Here is a 15,893-nt window from a genome sequence, read left to right on the forward strand (position 1 = left end):
CCGAATGTCCTGCTGCTTTACAAGTCTTTCTGCGGCCTCTCTGCACAAAGGCTAACAGATTCAATGGGCTCTGGACGAGGCAGTATTCCCAGGACTCTAAGGTGCCTGGGCCCTAGCGACTTTTGAAGCCACAGCTGAATGAGCCACGGGGCCAGTCCCTCCACACGAGGAAGTGAACCAAGGTCCCCAACGCTCAGAATCATCCCCAAGCTCCGGGAGCTGTGGTTCAACATTGTGCTTTTCTTTCCTGTCTATTTCCCACTGACGCTGTAATTCCATTTTTCCTTAATCAGGAAAAGTTTGGAAAAGACAAGTCACCTGCGTTCCAGCTCTTTGGCTCCCCTAACAATGAGAAGGATCTGCTGTTCAAAGACTCTGCCCTTGGGTTTTTGAGGGTCCCCTCGAAGGTCGATTCTGGGCTGTACCTTGGCTTCAACTACCTCACTGCCATCCAGGGCCTGAGGGAAAGTGAGTGAGGCCCGGGCAGGCCCTGCGGGCAGGCTGGTGGGGGTGCTAAGCCAAGGGGCAGGCCTTCCAGAAAGTACTCTCCCTTCTCCGGCAGCAGAGCTCTGCTCTGGAGTGGCCCTTGTCCATTCGAGGCAGATGCCAGTGTGCTGTGAAGCAAGGCAGGGCATTTTAACATGCGGGAGAGTCTCCAGACTAATGTGACAGACACCCAGTTAATGCGGTTGTATGTCCCCGGCTCCCCGGCCTGGACAATCAACTTACCTCTTTATGAAGTAAGAACTACGCACATGAACCGAGAGAGCCAGGGCCCCTCCTGGGATGAATCTGGAGGCCTGGTGAACGCAGTTCTGGACTGGGGCCCTGGACTTGGCCGGGATACCACAGGGGGCCAGCTCAGCCATGGCTCCTCCTCTCCTGGGGGGCTGAGATGGAGTCAGCCTGAGCCAGGACACTGCACTGCAGTTAATGGTGGTGCCTGAGGGGAGGTCAGTCCCCTAGGCCATCTCTTGGGGCTGCCGCTGTCTGTGTCCCGGAGCTTTAATCCCGTGGGACCCCGATACTAGGCAAGTCACCGCACTAAGGCTTGAAGGGTGGGTTAGAAGCCAGGGAAGCCTCCAAAGGAACCGAAATAGGAGGCCCGGGGTTACGCGCGCCTGGCGAAGGGGTTGGGCCCCGGAGAGCGGCAGGGGGCAGCGAGCGCACGGCTTCCGGGCGGTGGGCGGCGCCTGGGTGTCCCCGCCAGGCTCTGGGCCCCACGACCGACCGCTGTGTCCCTGTGTGTCCCTGTGCGCAGCGGCTGCCGAAGTGGCGGAGAGGCGCGCGCGCGTCGCTTGGTGCGCGGTGGGCGGAGCGGAGGAGCGCAAGTGCCAGCAGTGGAGTCGCGCGAGCCTCGGGAAAGTGACCTGTGTCTCGGCGCCCACCGGCGAGGACTGCATCGCCCTGGTCCTGGTAGGGGCGCGGGCTCCGCCGGGGGTGGGGGGGGGGCGATCGGGACCGGGAGACACCGTGCAGGCGGGGCACAGGCCCAGAATGTTTGTGGCCTTTCCACTCTCCTGCTTCGAGGAACAGTCGTGATTGTTGCAGGGCGCTGGGAGGACATAGAAAGGTAGCTCGTAGAAAAACAAACAGCAGACATACACCACGGCTAAAGTCCTGATAATTTCCTAGCCCCGGACTTCTCAGGACACGTGTGCGCGTGCCCCCAACCGTCCTGGATCGTGCCAGTTCGGTTGGTTTTGAGTCCTTGCCACTTAACGGTACATCGTGGCCATTCCCCCACGTGAATATCTATTCCCTGAAAACACTGAAAAATGATTTGAGGATGTCTTTCCCGTGGCTGTGGCTGTTCAGCCACGAACCTATTCCGCTTTGGCCCGTTATTTTGTTATTACCATTAGACCCCCCCCGCCCCCCCCCCCCCGTGCTGCATCCCTGAATAGAAATTTTCATCCATATCTTCATATCTCCAGTTTTTAAAAAAATTTTTAAAGTTTATTTATTTTGAGAGAGAGAGAGAGAGAGAGAGAGTGTGTGTGTGTGTGTGTGCAAGTGGGGGAGGGGCAGAGAAAGAGGGAGAGAGAATCCCAAGCAGGCTCCACACTGTCAGCACAGAGCCTGATGTGGGGCTCGAACGCTCAAACTGGTGAAATCATGACTTGAGCCCAGATCAAGAGTCAGAGGCTTCACCGGCTGAGCCACCCAGGTGCCCCTCCAGTTTCTTTTTTAAAATTTTTAACGCTTATTTATTTTTGAGAGAGAGAGAGAGTGGGGAAGGCGCAGAGAAAGAGGGAGACATAGAATCCAAAGCAGGCCCTGAGCTGGCAGCACAGAGCCCGATGTGGGGCTCGAACTCACAAACTCATGTGGGATCGTGACCTGAGGTGAAGTCGGACGCTTAACTGACTGAACCACCCAGGCGCCCCTCCAGCTTTTTTTTTTTTTTTTTTTAAATAGAGTTGTAAGAAAATTATTACTGAGCCGAAGAGCGAGTTTGCAGTCTTGATGAATCCATACTCGAATGTTGGGGTGCGGGTGCATTCATTCCCCTGGCGAAGCAGCTCAGTCGTTTCTGCTTATTTGTTGAACAACTTCTGTGTCGAACTTGAGCGTAACGCCAAGGGGCTGAGACCAGACAAGGCGGCTTGTTCGATCCGTCTCCTCACTGAGTGAGGCTGGTCCAGGAGGGCGTCCCAAGAGCGTTTGGGGGACAGAGGGTCAATGCAACGTGTGCCTGGTCTGTCCATTGGGAGCGACCGCACGAAAGGTGTGAGGGGCTGATAATCGAGAGTGTGCCAAGTGTTTCCTTGGGTGCTCAGTTCAAACAGGCCCTGTCTCTTTCTGCTACCTCGTCAGAGCACCTGACATTCTCTGACCTAAAGCCATCTCTCAGACAGCCTAGAAATAGCCGAGACGGGAAAGCTCCTCTCTGTATGGTGCCGACGATTTGCTTTGGTTTTACAGAAAGGAGAAGCCGACGCCCTGAGCCTGGATGGAGGACTGATCTATGTCGCGGGCAAGTGTGGTTTGGTGCCTGTCCTGGCCGAGAACCAAAGTAAGTCGGTGTTGGGGGGGCGGGGGTGTCCTCTCTGGTTTCTTCCGTCTGGCCCATGGGAGCAGTAACCCCACTTGGTGGGTCCAGGGGCAGATGCTGAGATGGACGGATGCGTTCCAACAGGAGAATCGGGGAGGGTGGGGGGCAAGAACGGATGAAAGGGGCCTTTACCCACACGGCCTGTGTGTTGAGAAGTGACAAAGCACAGATTGGTTTCCTCTTCTTCATGTAAAACGGGATTTTAGTCAAGTACGATATACATACAGAAAAGTGCCCGTAAGTGCAACTCAGTGACGTGTCACAAACTGGTGGGTCCCCATGCCCTAGTGCCCCGATCACGGCAAGTTCCAGATGGCCCCCGGCGCCCTCCTGCCACCAGCCGCCTTACTCCAGCGAGGGCAGTAACCCCTGACTTCAAACGGCACAGATCAATTCTGCCTGTTTAAAAAAATTTTTTTTTTAATTTTTATTCATTTTTTGAGAGAGAGATGGAGACAGAGCGTGAGCAGGGGAGGGGCAGAGAGAGAAGGAGACACAGAATCCGAAGCAGGTTCCAGGGTCTGGGCTGTCAGCACAGAGCCCGTCGCGGGGCTTGAACTCACGAGCTGCGAGATCATGACCTGAGCCGAAGTCGGACGCTTAACCGACTGAGCCGCCCAGGCGCCCCAGTATCTGCCTGTTTTTAAACCTTCCGTGCAAGACACATGCTTTGTACGTCTGTTGCTCAGTGTTACGTCCGTGAGATTCATCCAAAGAGTATTGAATCTCGCTGCTGTATGGTATTCTGTGGTGTGACCCTGGTAGTTATTCGTCCATCTATGGGGGAGAGGCGTTCGGGTCATTTCCAGTTGGTGGCTGTTGTTTGGGTCATTTCCAGTTGGTGGCATCTGCGTCTGTGTCTTCTGCTGAACACAAGCATCTATGCCTTTCTGCTGCATGGGATTGCTGGACGGTCTCTTCGGATTTGATCCCGCATCGCTGAGATTTAACAGTTTGTGGCTTCTCAGTAAAGCTGAGTGTTTAATGACATTTTGCTTGTTTTTGCTCCTTTCAGAATCACAGATCCCTAATAATGAAAGTTGTGAGGATAGACGAGTGGAAGGTGAGTTGGAATCTGCTAATTTCAGGGTCATGGGTAAGTTCTCATTGCTGGAGGAGGAGGAGGAGGCGGCCGGGAACTTAAAAGAAAAAAAAAAAAAAAACCTCACAGAAAGAGATACAGCCACAGAAGCCGTAAGCTCTTTTGAAGAGGCAAATAATTCATAGACGAGTAATTGTAATTAATGTTGTATTGACCTTCACACTTGGCAGAGAACTGTCAGAGTTCTTCACTGTTCTCACAGCCATGGACGGTACTGCGGCAGATCCTGGCCTTGAACCGGGTCTCCCGGGCTAGATCCCGTGCTCTGAGCGTTACCCCCACCCTCCCGCTGGAGCCTGGGCTTGCTCAGCGCCAGAGGAGCTCTGCACTTGTCCACGGCTGGAATCCGTCAGTGACGCACCGTCAGGAGAGGGATTGCCACCATGTGGACCCTCTCACGGTGCAGGGCTGGATTGGACTCAGCATGGGGGGGCCCTTGCAGACACACTCCCTGCACCTACACAGCACTTAGTCTGGTGGCCATCGTGGCTGTGGCCCAGTGTCTGTTGCAGCTGGTGATTTATGCACTATTGGGGTCACGCTTGTTCAGTGGTTTTTTTTTTTTTTTTGCCTTAGTGGCTCACGTCTAATTTAGTAGCTCACAATGTGTGCCTGGCCAAGGACAGTCCCTAGCAATCACTTAAAGGATCCGCTTTTCCTGGGGCGCCTGGGTGGGTCAGTCGGTTAAGTGTCCGACTTTGGCTGAGGTCACGATCTCCCAAGTTTGTGGGTTCGAGCCCTGCCTTGGGCTCTGTGCTGACGGCTCAGAGCCTGGAGCCCGCTTCGGATTCTGTGTCTCCCTCTCTACCCCTCCCCTGTTCATGCTTTGTCTCTTTCTCTCTCAAAAATAAATGAACATGAAGGATCAGCTTTTCTTATTATTTCGTTTCATAGCCTAGACCGTTCTCACCTTCCCAAAGAACAGCAGCCGAAGCTTCAGGCAGTGGCCGGATACTTGGGGGCATCATCGCCTGGCGATGCTTCTTGACTTATTTTGGCTTGGGTTGCAGACGGATGCACTAGAGTCCCATGCCAGGCACCCTGGAGGTTAAGTCCTGCTCTTCTGTTGCTCAAGGGTACCTGGCCGTGGCAGTTGTCAGGAAATCAGATGTGGATATCACCTGGAATTCTCTGAGAGGCAGGAAGTCTTGCCACACCGCCGTGGACAGGACTGCCGGCTGGAACATCCCCATGGGCCTGCTGTTCAACCAGACAGGCTCCTGCAAATTTGGTGAGGCCTGAGGGGGTCGTGGGTGGGCCACCCTGGGCGGTAGGCACATCGAGCTGTGGAACCTCAGGGAAGGGCAGGGGCGGGGATGTGCAGGCCGACTGCGGCCCGCGGGCCCCTTTTGGGGTAAGCGTGTTCTCTGTGTGGCTGAGGAGGGTCTCTGAGTGGGTCTCTACCCAACACGTCCCATGCCCCAGCCACCCCAGCCCAAGATAAAAATTCTGGAGTATCAGTCTGTTTCTCTGCACCCTAAGAACGGAGGCAGGTTCTGAGAAGTACGGATGTTATTATTATTATTATTATTATTATTTTTAATCTCTTGGAGCTCTGGATCCGAATTTCTCTTAGGCGCCGGCTTCCTAACTTGGGGAAAGGCACCTGCCTGCCTCATGAAGCTGACTTCTTCCTCCACATGGCAAGGAAACCAAATTAGACCTCCAGGGTTCTGGCTCACCTGCTTCCGGGGCCTTCTGTCCTGGCCGTACCCCAGGCTCACACCCCGTGCCCTACCTGCTGTGGGCCTGGTGACGTGGAAGTATGTGACATGTTCCCGCCGGGGCTCACCTCTCGTGCAGGGGTCTCCTCGAGTGGGGCCCCCCTGCATTTTGGATGGGTTAGGGACCCTGGTTCAGGCAGCTTTCCACGTGGCTCTGCTCCTCACTGCGAGCACTCGCTGTGGTTGCTCTGCACAAGCCCCGCGGCCTCCTCCGAGCTGGGGGGAAGCCGCCAGGACCTTAGCGGGGTGCTCCCCAGCCTCCTCCGGAGTTTGGCACGCGGGGTGGCTCTTCCGGGGGCGGGGGCTGCACACGTCTCAAAACGGGCTTTAGCTGCTCATCGAGGCGGGGCTTTCTTGTCCGCATCGTGTTCTCTCTCCTCAACCCACATTAATCCATGTTGGCTCCCTAACGCGGGTTAAATCACACGATGGGCTAGTGCAGATTACGTTTAAGCTGCTGGGAGAGAAAACCCTGACCGGCAGAGGCTTATTTCCCTCTCGTGCAAGTGCGATCCAGAGGTGGACTGTCCACAGCTACTGGGACAGCAGCACAGTGTCAGCAACGCGGGCTCTGACAAGGTGGCTTCCATGCTCAAGGTCACCTCATGGCCCGTGGAGGTCTAGTTCCCGCTTCTGCTTTCCATGTGCAGCATGAAGGAGGGGAGGGAGAAGAAGAGGCAAAAGGCAGGTGCCAACTGTCTTTTAAGGGTGTTTCCAGGACGCTGGCACACAGCGCTCCTGCTTGGTGCTCACTGGCACGTCCCTAGCCACATGGCTCTACTGGGCACGGGGTGGCGGGGGAGGCCAGTCTTTATTCTAAGGGACCAGGAGCTCGGGTCAAAAGCTGGCTTTCTATTTCGGAGGCAAAGGAAAATCAGGTCCTGCAGGGTGCCACCAAGTTCATCAGCTGAGTCCCCAGCTCGAGGCTGTCATCGTGGGACCCTCTGTCCAGTGACAGACTCTTTTCTCTGGCCTCGGTCAGGTTTCCCGTCGGTGCCTACAGGGAGAAGCTTCTCCGATTTCTGGTGGGCCCTCGGTGGGTGGGTCCGTGTTGCCGTTCGCGACGGTGAGCGTGTTCTGTCTGTCCTGGGCCGTGTAATGAACCCAGACCCAGTGGCATCGCCTGCTGGGCGAAGGCCTCTTACGTCGACACGGGCAGGAAGAGCTGACTCCCGGTGTTCCTTCCCCGCAGATGAATTCTTTAGTGAGAGCTGTGCCCCTGGGTCCGACCCGAACTCCAATCTCTGTGCGCTGTGCATTGGCGACGAAAGGGGTGAGAACAAGTGTGTGCCCAACAGCAGTGAGAGATACTTTGGCTACACTGGGGCTTTCAGGTGAGTGCCGCGGCCGAGCCTCCCCAGGACAGGGACTTGTCCTTCGTCCGTCATCCTCTGGCATCTTGGCAGTGCATTTCTAAGGGGTCAGATATGGCCTGTCACGGCAGAGGCAGGGAGTAGCCTGGAGGTCCACTGAAGGACTGTTCCTCCCCTACATAAGCCACTGCAGACAGTGGAGGCTGACAGGGTGCTGTCTGACCTCAGCTCAGCCGGGCGTCTTCCTGTGGCCTGGGGCCGACGTCGGCCTCAGTGGGCCTCAGGGTCCTCATCCTCAGAATCAAATGGGGAGAGTACGTGGCCCCTTAAGTCCCGTCTATAATTCAATTTTAGGGGGAAGACTTCTCTCTCCTGTAGCCGCCACCTTCTAGGCCAACACCAAGAGTCGGCCACTTAACAGACTGAGCCAGCCAGGTGTCCCTGAGCTTTTCAGTATATAAAATTCAGTAGCCAGGGGCGCCTGGGTGGCTCAGTCGGTTAAGCGTCCGACTTCAGCTCAGGTCACGATCTCGCGGTCCGTGAGTTCGAGCCCCGCGTCGGGCTCTGGGCTGATGGCCCAGAGTCTGGAGCCTGCTTCCGATTCTGTGTCTCCCTCTCTCTCTGCCCCTCCCCCATTCATGCTCTGTCTCTCTCTGTCTCAAAAATAAATAAAACATTAAAATAAATAAGTAAATAAAATAAAATTCAGTAGCCTTTTCTCCAGTGATGGGAGGATACAGAAGTAGCTTTTACTCTCGTCTCAGTGGCCCATAAAAGTATTTTGCAGACGGACAAGAATATCTTTAAGGGTTTGCAAATGGAAGAGTTGTGGTGTGATTCCGCTCAGAAACATTGAGTAGACACGTTTCTGATAAAAACCCAAAGGAATCACGTGGTTTTCTCTCTTAAACCTGTGGGAAGGTATTATTTCACTGGAAACACTTACACCTTGGTATTCCTGTTTATACTGGAAGGGAATGGTTTGTCTTTTGTTCACACTGAGAGCTGGGACCAGAAGTCCTGTTACCACTGTATTTCTAACCAAGGTCCTTATACTGCTGGTTCTTAATTTTCAACCATCAGCTATTTTCCGCGGACTTTCTATTCTGGAAGAAGAGGTTCTAGCCTCTCCTGTGCCTGTTCCGCTCACAACCACAAACTTCACCTGCTTTTAGCCTCCCACAAATTTATGTCACGTTCAGTGCTTACATGACCATGGATATGTAAATATTATTCTCCTATTAAATATGTGGTATAATAAGGTTGTACTTCCCTTATTGTACAAAGTTCCTGTTTACTCTAGAGTTAACTGGTGTCTCATTTTTTATTTGCTTAATTTTCTGTGCTTAAAAAGAAAAATCACTAATTCATCTCAAAACCCCTAGCCAGGAGCGTAAACCTCCTAACAATACATACCCAGAGTGAGTGCTGGCCGGGGTTCATCAGGTGATGGGGAATATTGCTCCTGCCCAGTCTGGACTGGTTTTCTCTAGGCCCCCTGGATGTCTGTGGTCCTGGGATCCCCCTTGATGGTCCTTCTGGGATTTCCTTTTGTTGTACTTCGTGTTAAATTGCCCACTTCCCGGATCCCGTATCTTTCACTTTCTTGGTTTTGTTGGCACAGAACACATCTTTTTGAGAAGGGGTGGCTTGGATTTGCTGTGTTTTGAGTATTACATGTCTGGAAACGTCTTTCTTCTATCTTTGAAATGATTTCTAGTTTGGCTGGATAACTAAGTGGAGGTTGAAAAACATTCTCCCTAAGGATTTTGACAGGATTTCCATGTCTGGGAAATGGCAGTGTTAGCTGTTTTGACTGATTCTCTCACTAAAAACAAGCAAAAATGCTGGATTAGTGCACATGTGCACGCGCGCGCGCACACACACACACACACACACACGTTCTTTTTTAAAAAACATTTTTAAGAAATATTTTTATTTATTTTTGAGAGAGAGAGACAGAGCACCAGCAGGGGAGGGGCAGAGAGAGAGAGACACACACACACACACACACACACACACACACACACAGAATCCGAAGCAGGCTCCGGGCTCTGAGCAGTCAGCATAGAGCCTGACATGAGGTTTGAACCCACAAACGGTGAGATCATGACCTGAGCTGAAGTTGGACACTTAACTGACTGAGCCACCCAGCTGTACCTTCACACGCGTGTTCTTAAGAGTATTGAATAACTGACAAAGTAGTAAAGGATTATTAGACTAAAATCTAAGGGAGACTAGGAATTCAGAGAGAGCTAAGTGCCCACTTTTTCCTCAGGACATTTATCTTCATGACAGACATGAACCTGGAGGTTACCTACACCTTTAAGGTAGGAATGAACCAGAAGTAACTTCCACTCCTACAGGGCATCCAGTTGCTGGATGCCGAGGAGAACAGGGAGGGAGAATGCATACCACCCCCCTGAGAACCTGAAACCATGAGCCAGCTTCTGCATGGATTTGTAGCTCAAACTTGTATCCCCTAGGATGGTCCAGAAATTCTCGACTCACAAATATCTTTAAAAATGATCCCAGGGCACCTGGTGGCTCAGTCGGTTAAGTGTCCAACTTTTGGCTCAGGTCACGATCTTGCGGTTTGCAAGTTTGAGCCCCGTGTCGGGCTTTGTGCCAACAGCTCAGAGCCAGGGGCCTGCTTCGGATTCTGTGTCCCCCTCTCTTTCTGCCCCTCCACCGCTCGTGCTCTGTCTCTCTCTCTGTCTCTCTCTCTTTCAAAAAATAAAAATAAGCAAATTCACATTAAAAAAGAAAAGATCCCAGACTAGTGGTCCCTCTAGAAACATGCCTGGAAGACAGCACTTTCATGGTGGGCCTCCAAAGACTGCTCAGAAATCCTGTCTCAATAATGATGAGCAGTACACAATAAAAAATAATTATAATAATATTAACCAACACACCAGGCTACCAAGCTACCAGAAGCAAAATCCAGCAGAAAAAACAAGGTAGTATTTCTTTTAATAGAAGAATAAACAGAACTTCTGGAAAGGGAAAAAACACAGCAGCTAAAATTAGCCATGCAATTGACCAGATTAACAGCATAGACACAGTAAAAGAATGAAGATTTGTGAAAAACTTATCCAGAATTTAGCAGAAAGAATATACAGCAAGCTCAAAAAATTAAATGCGTTGATCCATTGTCTTCTAAGTCTAGAGTTTCTGTTGAGAAATCGGATACCAGTTTGGACTTCTGATTCTTTGTATATGACACTTTCATCTTGAGAAAACTCTATTTTTGAATTTGGAATACTTTATGTATAATTTCCTGAGAGAATAAGCTTTAGAAGGCTTAGAAAGCATCCTGGACACACAAGTCTATGCAGAGGATATTTTGTGAAGAGTGAAGAAATCAGACACCTAACACATCTCTCTTATATGTGTATTTCTCTCTAAATTTACAGAGATTTAGCAGTAATGAAAAATACGTTTAGGAAAAATTCATCTGGGGTTTTATCCAATGTAACATGTTTCGAGAACGAGTTTCTTACAAAGTTTCTGAGTTTTTAAAAACATGATTTCTTTTAATCTCCAGTATTCTGAAACTTCACACTAATATTTCTGTACGTGGGTCTCCTTTTCATCCTTTGGGATTGGGCCATTGGTGGGCGCATTTCATCTGGAAGCTCAAGGTGTTCCGTTCTGGGAAATTTTACTTCATTATTTTTTGATGATTCCTATGCTGTTTTCTCTGGTTTCTCTGTAAACTTTGATTCGTAAGTTACAGACTCCTGGGTTAGCATCTCATTTTCTTCTTCTTTATTTTTTCATAATTGCTTTTCTTTATCTTCCAGTTTCTGGGATATTTGCTCAGCTTAACCTTCTAATTGTTCTATCGTTTTTAAGAGTTTTTATGATGATGATTTTTTCTTTTTTTACTTTCTAAGAACTCTTTGTTCCGACTGCTCCTTTTTTAGACTTTGCATTCTTGTTTCATGAATGCTGCCCCTTCTCTCATCCCTTTAAAGACATTCATTGTCGTTTTTTAAAAAAAAGTGTTATTCTCTCTCCCATATTGTCTCTGTATTTTCTGAGTATTTCTTTGGTCTCCATTTATTTTTTCTGGTATTTCTTCAACTATCCAGCGGTTTCTGGCCCTTTGTCCCTATTTAAGAAGGAAATAATGGCGCTGTCACAGTTCTGCATCAGTTACCACATCTTGGCAAGTAGGGGCCTCACCTGTGGTGCAGTTGGTTTGTGTCATTTCACTGTGGGGCATCAAATATCAGAATCGATAGGCATTTTTCTTGGGTTGATCAGCTTCTCCAGAGAACGAATCACCCTGTATGCTTCTCGGGAGGCTGAGTAGGGGAAAGGGGCTATGATTTAATCTTCCAGAATAGAGATTTTCAATCCCCTTTCTTTTCTTTTTTTTTTTTTTTAAATGTTTTATTTATTTTTTGAGAGCGAGAGACAGAGTGTGAGCAGGGAGGGGCAGAGAGAGAGGGAGACACAGAATTCGAAGCAGGCTCCAGGCTCCGAGCTGTCAGCACAGAGCCCAATGCGGGGCTCGAACCCACAGGCAGTGAGATCATGACCTGAGCTGAAGTCGGATGCTTAACCGAGAAGCCACCCAGGCACCCCTTTCAATCCCCTTTCTGATTTTAGTGTTGGGCCTCTGGCCTCTGCGGTGCTTGGCTGTCTGTCCGTAGTGTTGTTCAGGTTCAAGTTCCTGTGAACAAACCTTCAATCTTCTGCTGGGTGGGGGGAGGGGGAGTGCTCTCCTGGGTGCATGGGATAAGAGGGTACCTGCCCAGTCCTCCTGTGTCAGCCACTCTCAGGGGTGCCTGGTCCTTCTAACTGATGAGTCTTTCTGGAGTTCTGCCGTGCACATCGTTTTCTTCTGGGCTTCCTACACTTCCGGCTTATGGTACCGCTGTTCTCTGCTCTGCTGGGGAAATCACTGCTCATCGATTTGCTCTCCACCTTCCAAACATGGTCATATTATCTTCTCTCCCTCCTGCCCTCCTCTTGCTCATGGTTTATGGCTTACAAAAAAAAAAAATCTCACTACTGTAAAAAAAAAAAATCTCACTAATGGTATTTTATTGGGATCTTAGAAGCAGGGAAGGTTCACATGTGTGTTCAAGCTACCATTTTATTTATTTATTTATTTTTTAATTTTTTTTTTTAACGTTTATTTATTTTTGAGACAGGGAGAGACAGAGCATGAACGGGGGAGGGGCAGAGAGAGGGAGACACAGAAGCTGAAACAGGCTCCAGGCTCTAAGCCGTCACCCCAGAGCCCGACGCGGGGCTCGAACTCACGGACCGCGAGATCGTGACCTGAGCCGAAGTCGGACGCTTAACCGACTGACTGTCCAGGCGCCCCTCAAGCTACCATTTTAAATCCTAAGTTCCAGGAATATTTGTTTTCGTCTGTGCCATGCATATGACAAATATTTATGAAAACCCTAATGGTTTTTCTTCTCGGGCAATGTGTTTCTTTTCTGGAACATTTTAGGTGCCTGGCTGAGAAGGCTGGAGATGTTGCCTTTGTGAAAGACTCCACTGTCCTGCAGAACACGAATGGTGGGTGAATACATCCCAGTATTCAGATGTGCAGTCAGGAAGCTATTATAGAACCTTTTCCAGGCTTTGGATCAAGTTCATTCCAAAATCCTTTACCTCATATGCAACATGGTGCATCTGTGAGTGTCACGTTGACTTTGAAACCAAGTTCCCTCTGTCTCACTCTCTCTCGGACACACACACATGCACACAAACACGCACCAGCCGTGCTCAGTAACAAATGTCTCCCTGGCGTTGTCTAGTCACCCACGAAGCACACCATCTGCCTGTTCCTACATGGACAACTGAATGTGGATGCTACCAAAAAAAAAAAAAAAAAAGGAAGAAAGAAAAATTGATATGCGCAAATACAATGAATACAATTCCCTTTTTTTTAATGTTTATTTATTTTTGAGAGATGGAGACAGAGTGTGAGTAGGGGAGGGGCAGAGAGGGAGACACAGAATCCGAAGCAGGCTCCGGGCTCCGAGCTGTCAGCGCAGAGCCCGACGCGGGGCTCGAACTCTCGAGCTGCGAGATCTTGACCTGAGCCGATGTCGGACGCTTCGCCGACTGAACCCCCAGGTGCCCCAAACTTCCCTTTTTAAAAAAGAAAGTAAGGGCCTTCATTGGGACCTCATGGGAGCCCTCAGTCTGGAAACTCCTTGGGAGTCACTGGAGACAAAGTCACAGGCAGATAGAGATAATGGAAGATAAATGGTGATAATTGCCAACTTCCGCACCCCTACATCCGGCTGCCTTCCGAACTGCAGCCCCACTCGGCCCCCACGGCCCCCAGCAGATAACTTGCCACTTCATCCCCTGAGGAAGAGCCACCTGGACTTCCTGCCTCTGTCCTTCAAACATTGGCACTCACAGCCGCTCTTCCCTCCTCCTGCCCCTCTCCATGTCTCTTGGGAGATGGACTGAGGACAGCCATATAAATTTGGAATGATCTCAGTATCAAATAGACAAAGCCAAGAGAATGGATGAAGTGTTTTAAAAAATTTTTTTTTTAAATTAGAGAGAGAGAGAGAGCATGCAAGCTGGGGAGAGGGGCAGAGAAAGAAAGAGAGAGAGAGGGCCTCATAAGCAGGCTACATACTCAGCACAGAGACTGACGCACGGCTCGATCGCATGACCCTGGGATCATGACCCGAGCCAAAATCAAGAGTCCCATGCTCAACTGACTGAGTCACCCAGGCGCCCCTTTTATTGAGGGGAGAGAGTGGAAAGAGAGACGCAGGGGTCTGAGCAATGAACCTGTATTTGCACACACTCAGATGTGCATACAATTACATTTGAACTTGTGAACCGTCACTCTAAGTGATGTCCAAGGATCAGATTGATGTCAGCTTTTTTTTTTTTTATACTGAAGGATAATTAACATCCAGTGTGATAACAGTTTCAGATACACAGTATAGGGATTCAACACTTCTGTATACTTCTCAGTGCTCTTCCCAATCAGGGGACTCTTGATCCCCTAGAGTGATGTCAGATTTAATTGTCTGTAAATTTCTTTGGGATTTCACAACGGCGTTTTATTGGAATTGACTGAATATTTGAGAAATGTATAGAGGTTCCTCACCTTTTCTTAGTGACAGTAAGACCATTCGAACACGAAAGGAAGGAGAAAGCAATTTCTTCTTGGACATAAACCAGATGGTTCTTTTTCTGGAGCTCACTAGAAAATATGGCATAGATGGAAGGTTTTCTTTTTAAAAAATCAACAGCTCTATTGAGAGATAATTCATGCCATGAAATCCGTCCGTTCAAAGTGTGCGATTCAGTGGTCTCCAGCACATTCATGGAGCTGCGTGACCCACCCACACAGTCCAATTCTAGAATACTCACACAAGCCTGTAAAGTGACCCTGTGCCCTTCCCCTCTCCTTCAGAGCTGGCAACCTTCAGCTTGCTTTCTGTCTCTGTAGATTGGCCTGCTCTGGACATTTCACACAAATGGAACCATGTGGCCTTCTGAGACTGGCTTCTTTCACTTGGCATCGTGTTTTCAAGGCCCATCCACGTTGTAGAACGTGTCAATGATTCCCTCTCTTTGGTTGTTGACTCCTAATTCCCTTGAATGGAAGCAGCACTAACGTTTGATATGTTGGAAGTTCGTATCGTTGGTGCCGACAAAGCTTCCTTCCCTCTCTCTCGTGTCACTGAGACCCGCCTGTGCGCGTTTCAAGAGGCCGGTGGACTCGTCCAGCCCACCCAGGGCGGACCTTTGACTAAGCTGGACAGCCGTGGCTGATGCCGCCTCTTTTTCTGTCCCCAGGAGGGAGCTCTGAGGCATGGGCTAAGGATTTGAAGCTGGAGGACTTTGAGCTGCTGTGCCTGGACGGCACCCGGAAGCCTGTGAAGGAGGCGGAGAGGTGCCACCTGGCCAGGGCTCCGAACCACGGCGTGGTGTCTCGGGAAGATAAGGCCCAATACCTGGAGCAGGTGCTGCTCCAACAGCAGGTGCGGATCCCCAGGGCCTCCGGCCCTTTCTTAACTGGCCGGGCTCTTGGGGGGCGGGGCGGTTGTAGGTAAAGCTGCCTACCCACGGCCCTTCTGTCTTGTCCCTCTGCCTGGCGCCGGTGGCTTCATGTGTTGGCTTCATGCTGAGGAGCTGCCGGGAGTCTCCGTGAGAACAGCAGAGGCATCCGCCTTTGTAATCTCGAAGGACAACAACAGACCCAGAACTCCCATAGATTGAAGGCTGTCTGTGGAAAGTGGTTTGAAGCAAACTGTGCAATTTCCTTAAAGTCTGGGATTCTCTTTTGTTTTTTAAAAATATTTTGTAATGTTTATTTATTTTGGAGAGAGAGAGACAGAGCATGAGCGGGGGAGGAGCAGAGAGAGAGGGAGACACAGAATCTGAAACAGGCTCTGGGCTCTGAGCTGTCAGCACAGAGCCCGACGCGGGGCTCAAACTCACGGACCGTGAGATCGTGACCTGAGCCGAAGTCGGACGCTTAACCGACTGAGCCACTCAGGCGCCCCTGATAAGAGGTCTTTAATCATCGAGGTGTTTTGCTCTGATTCCTGGGCATAGAGGAGGATCTATGGCCACGGGAGGCTGAGTGGCCCGCCCAAGGCAAGGACCTGCTCAGTGGCAGAGAAGATTTCCAATGCAGACAGGTTCTCCAGGAGAGCTGGCCTGTGGGAATGCTGTAGGTGATC

At 50.4% G+C, this 15,893-nt stretch overlaps 1 protein-coding gene across 1 annotated transcript in view; it reads left to right on the plus strand.

The window, feature by feature from the left end:
- LTF (lactotransferrin) overlaps positions 1-15,893 on the plus strand; it is a 30,793-nt gene that overhangs the window by 12,784 nt on the left and 2,116 nt on the right. Inside the window, exons 8-15 of the mRNA XM_058727204.1 lie at positions 294-468; positions 1,262-1,416; positions 2,929-3,019; positions 4,074-4,121; positions 5,236-5,391; positions 7,077-7,218; positions 12,674-12,741; positions 15,004-15,188. Coding sequence (XP_058583187.1) covers positions 294-468; positions 1,262-1,416; positions 2,929-3,019; positions 4,074-4,121; positions 5,236-5,391; positions 7,077-7,218; positions 12,674-12,741; positions 15,004-15,188 — 1,020 coding nt within the window. The remainder of the gene's footprint in view (positions 1-293; positions 469-1,261; positions 1,417-2,928; positions 3,020-4,073; positions 4,122-5,235; positions 5,392-7,076; positions 7,219-12,673; positions 12,742-15,003; positions 15,189-15,893) is intronic.

Source organism: Neofelis nebulosa, chromosome 4 (assembly GCF_028018385.1).
Source record: "Neofelis nebulosa isolate mNeoNeb1 chromosome 4, mNeoNeb1.pri, whole genome shotgun sequence".
Taxonomy (NCBI): Eukaryota; Metazoa; Chordata; class Mammalia; order Carnivora; family Felidae; genus Neofelis; species Neofelis nebulosa.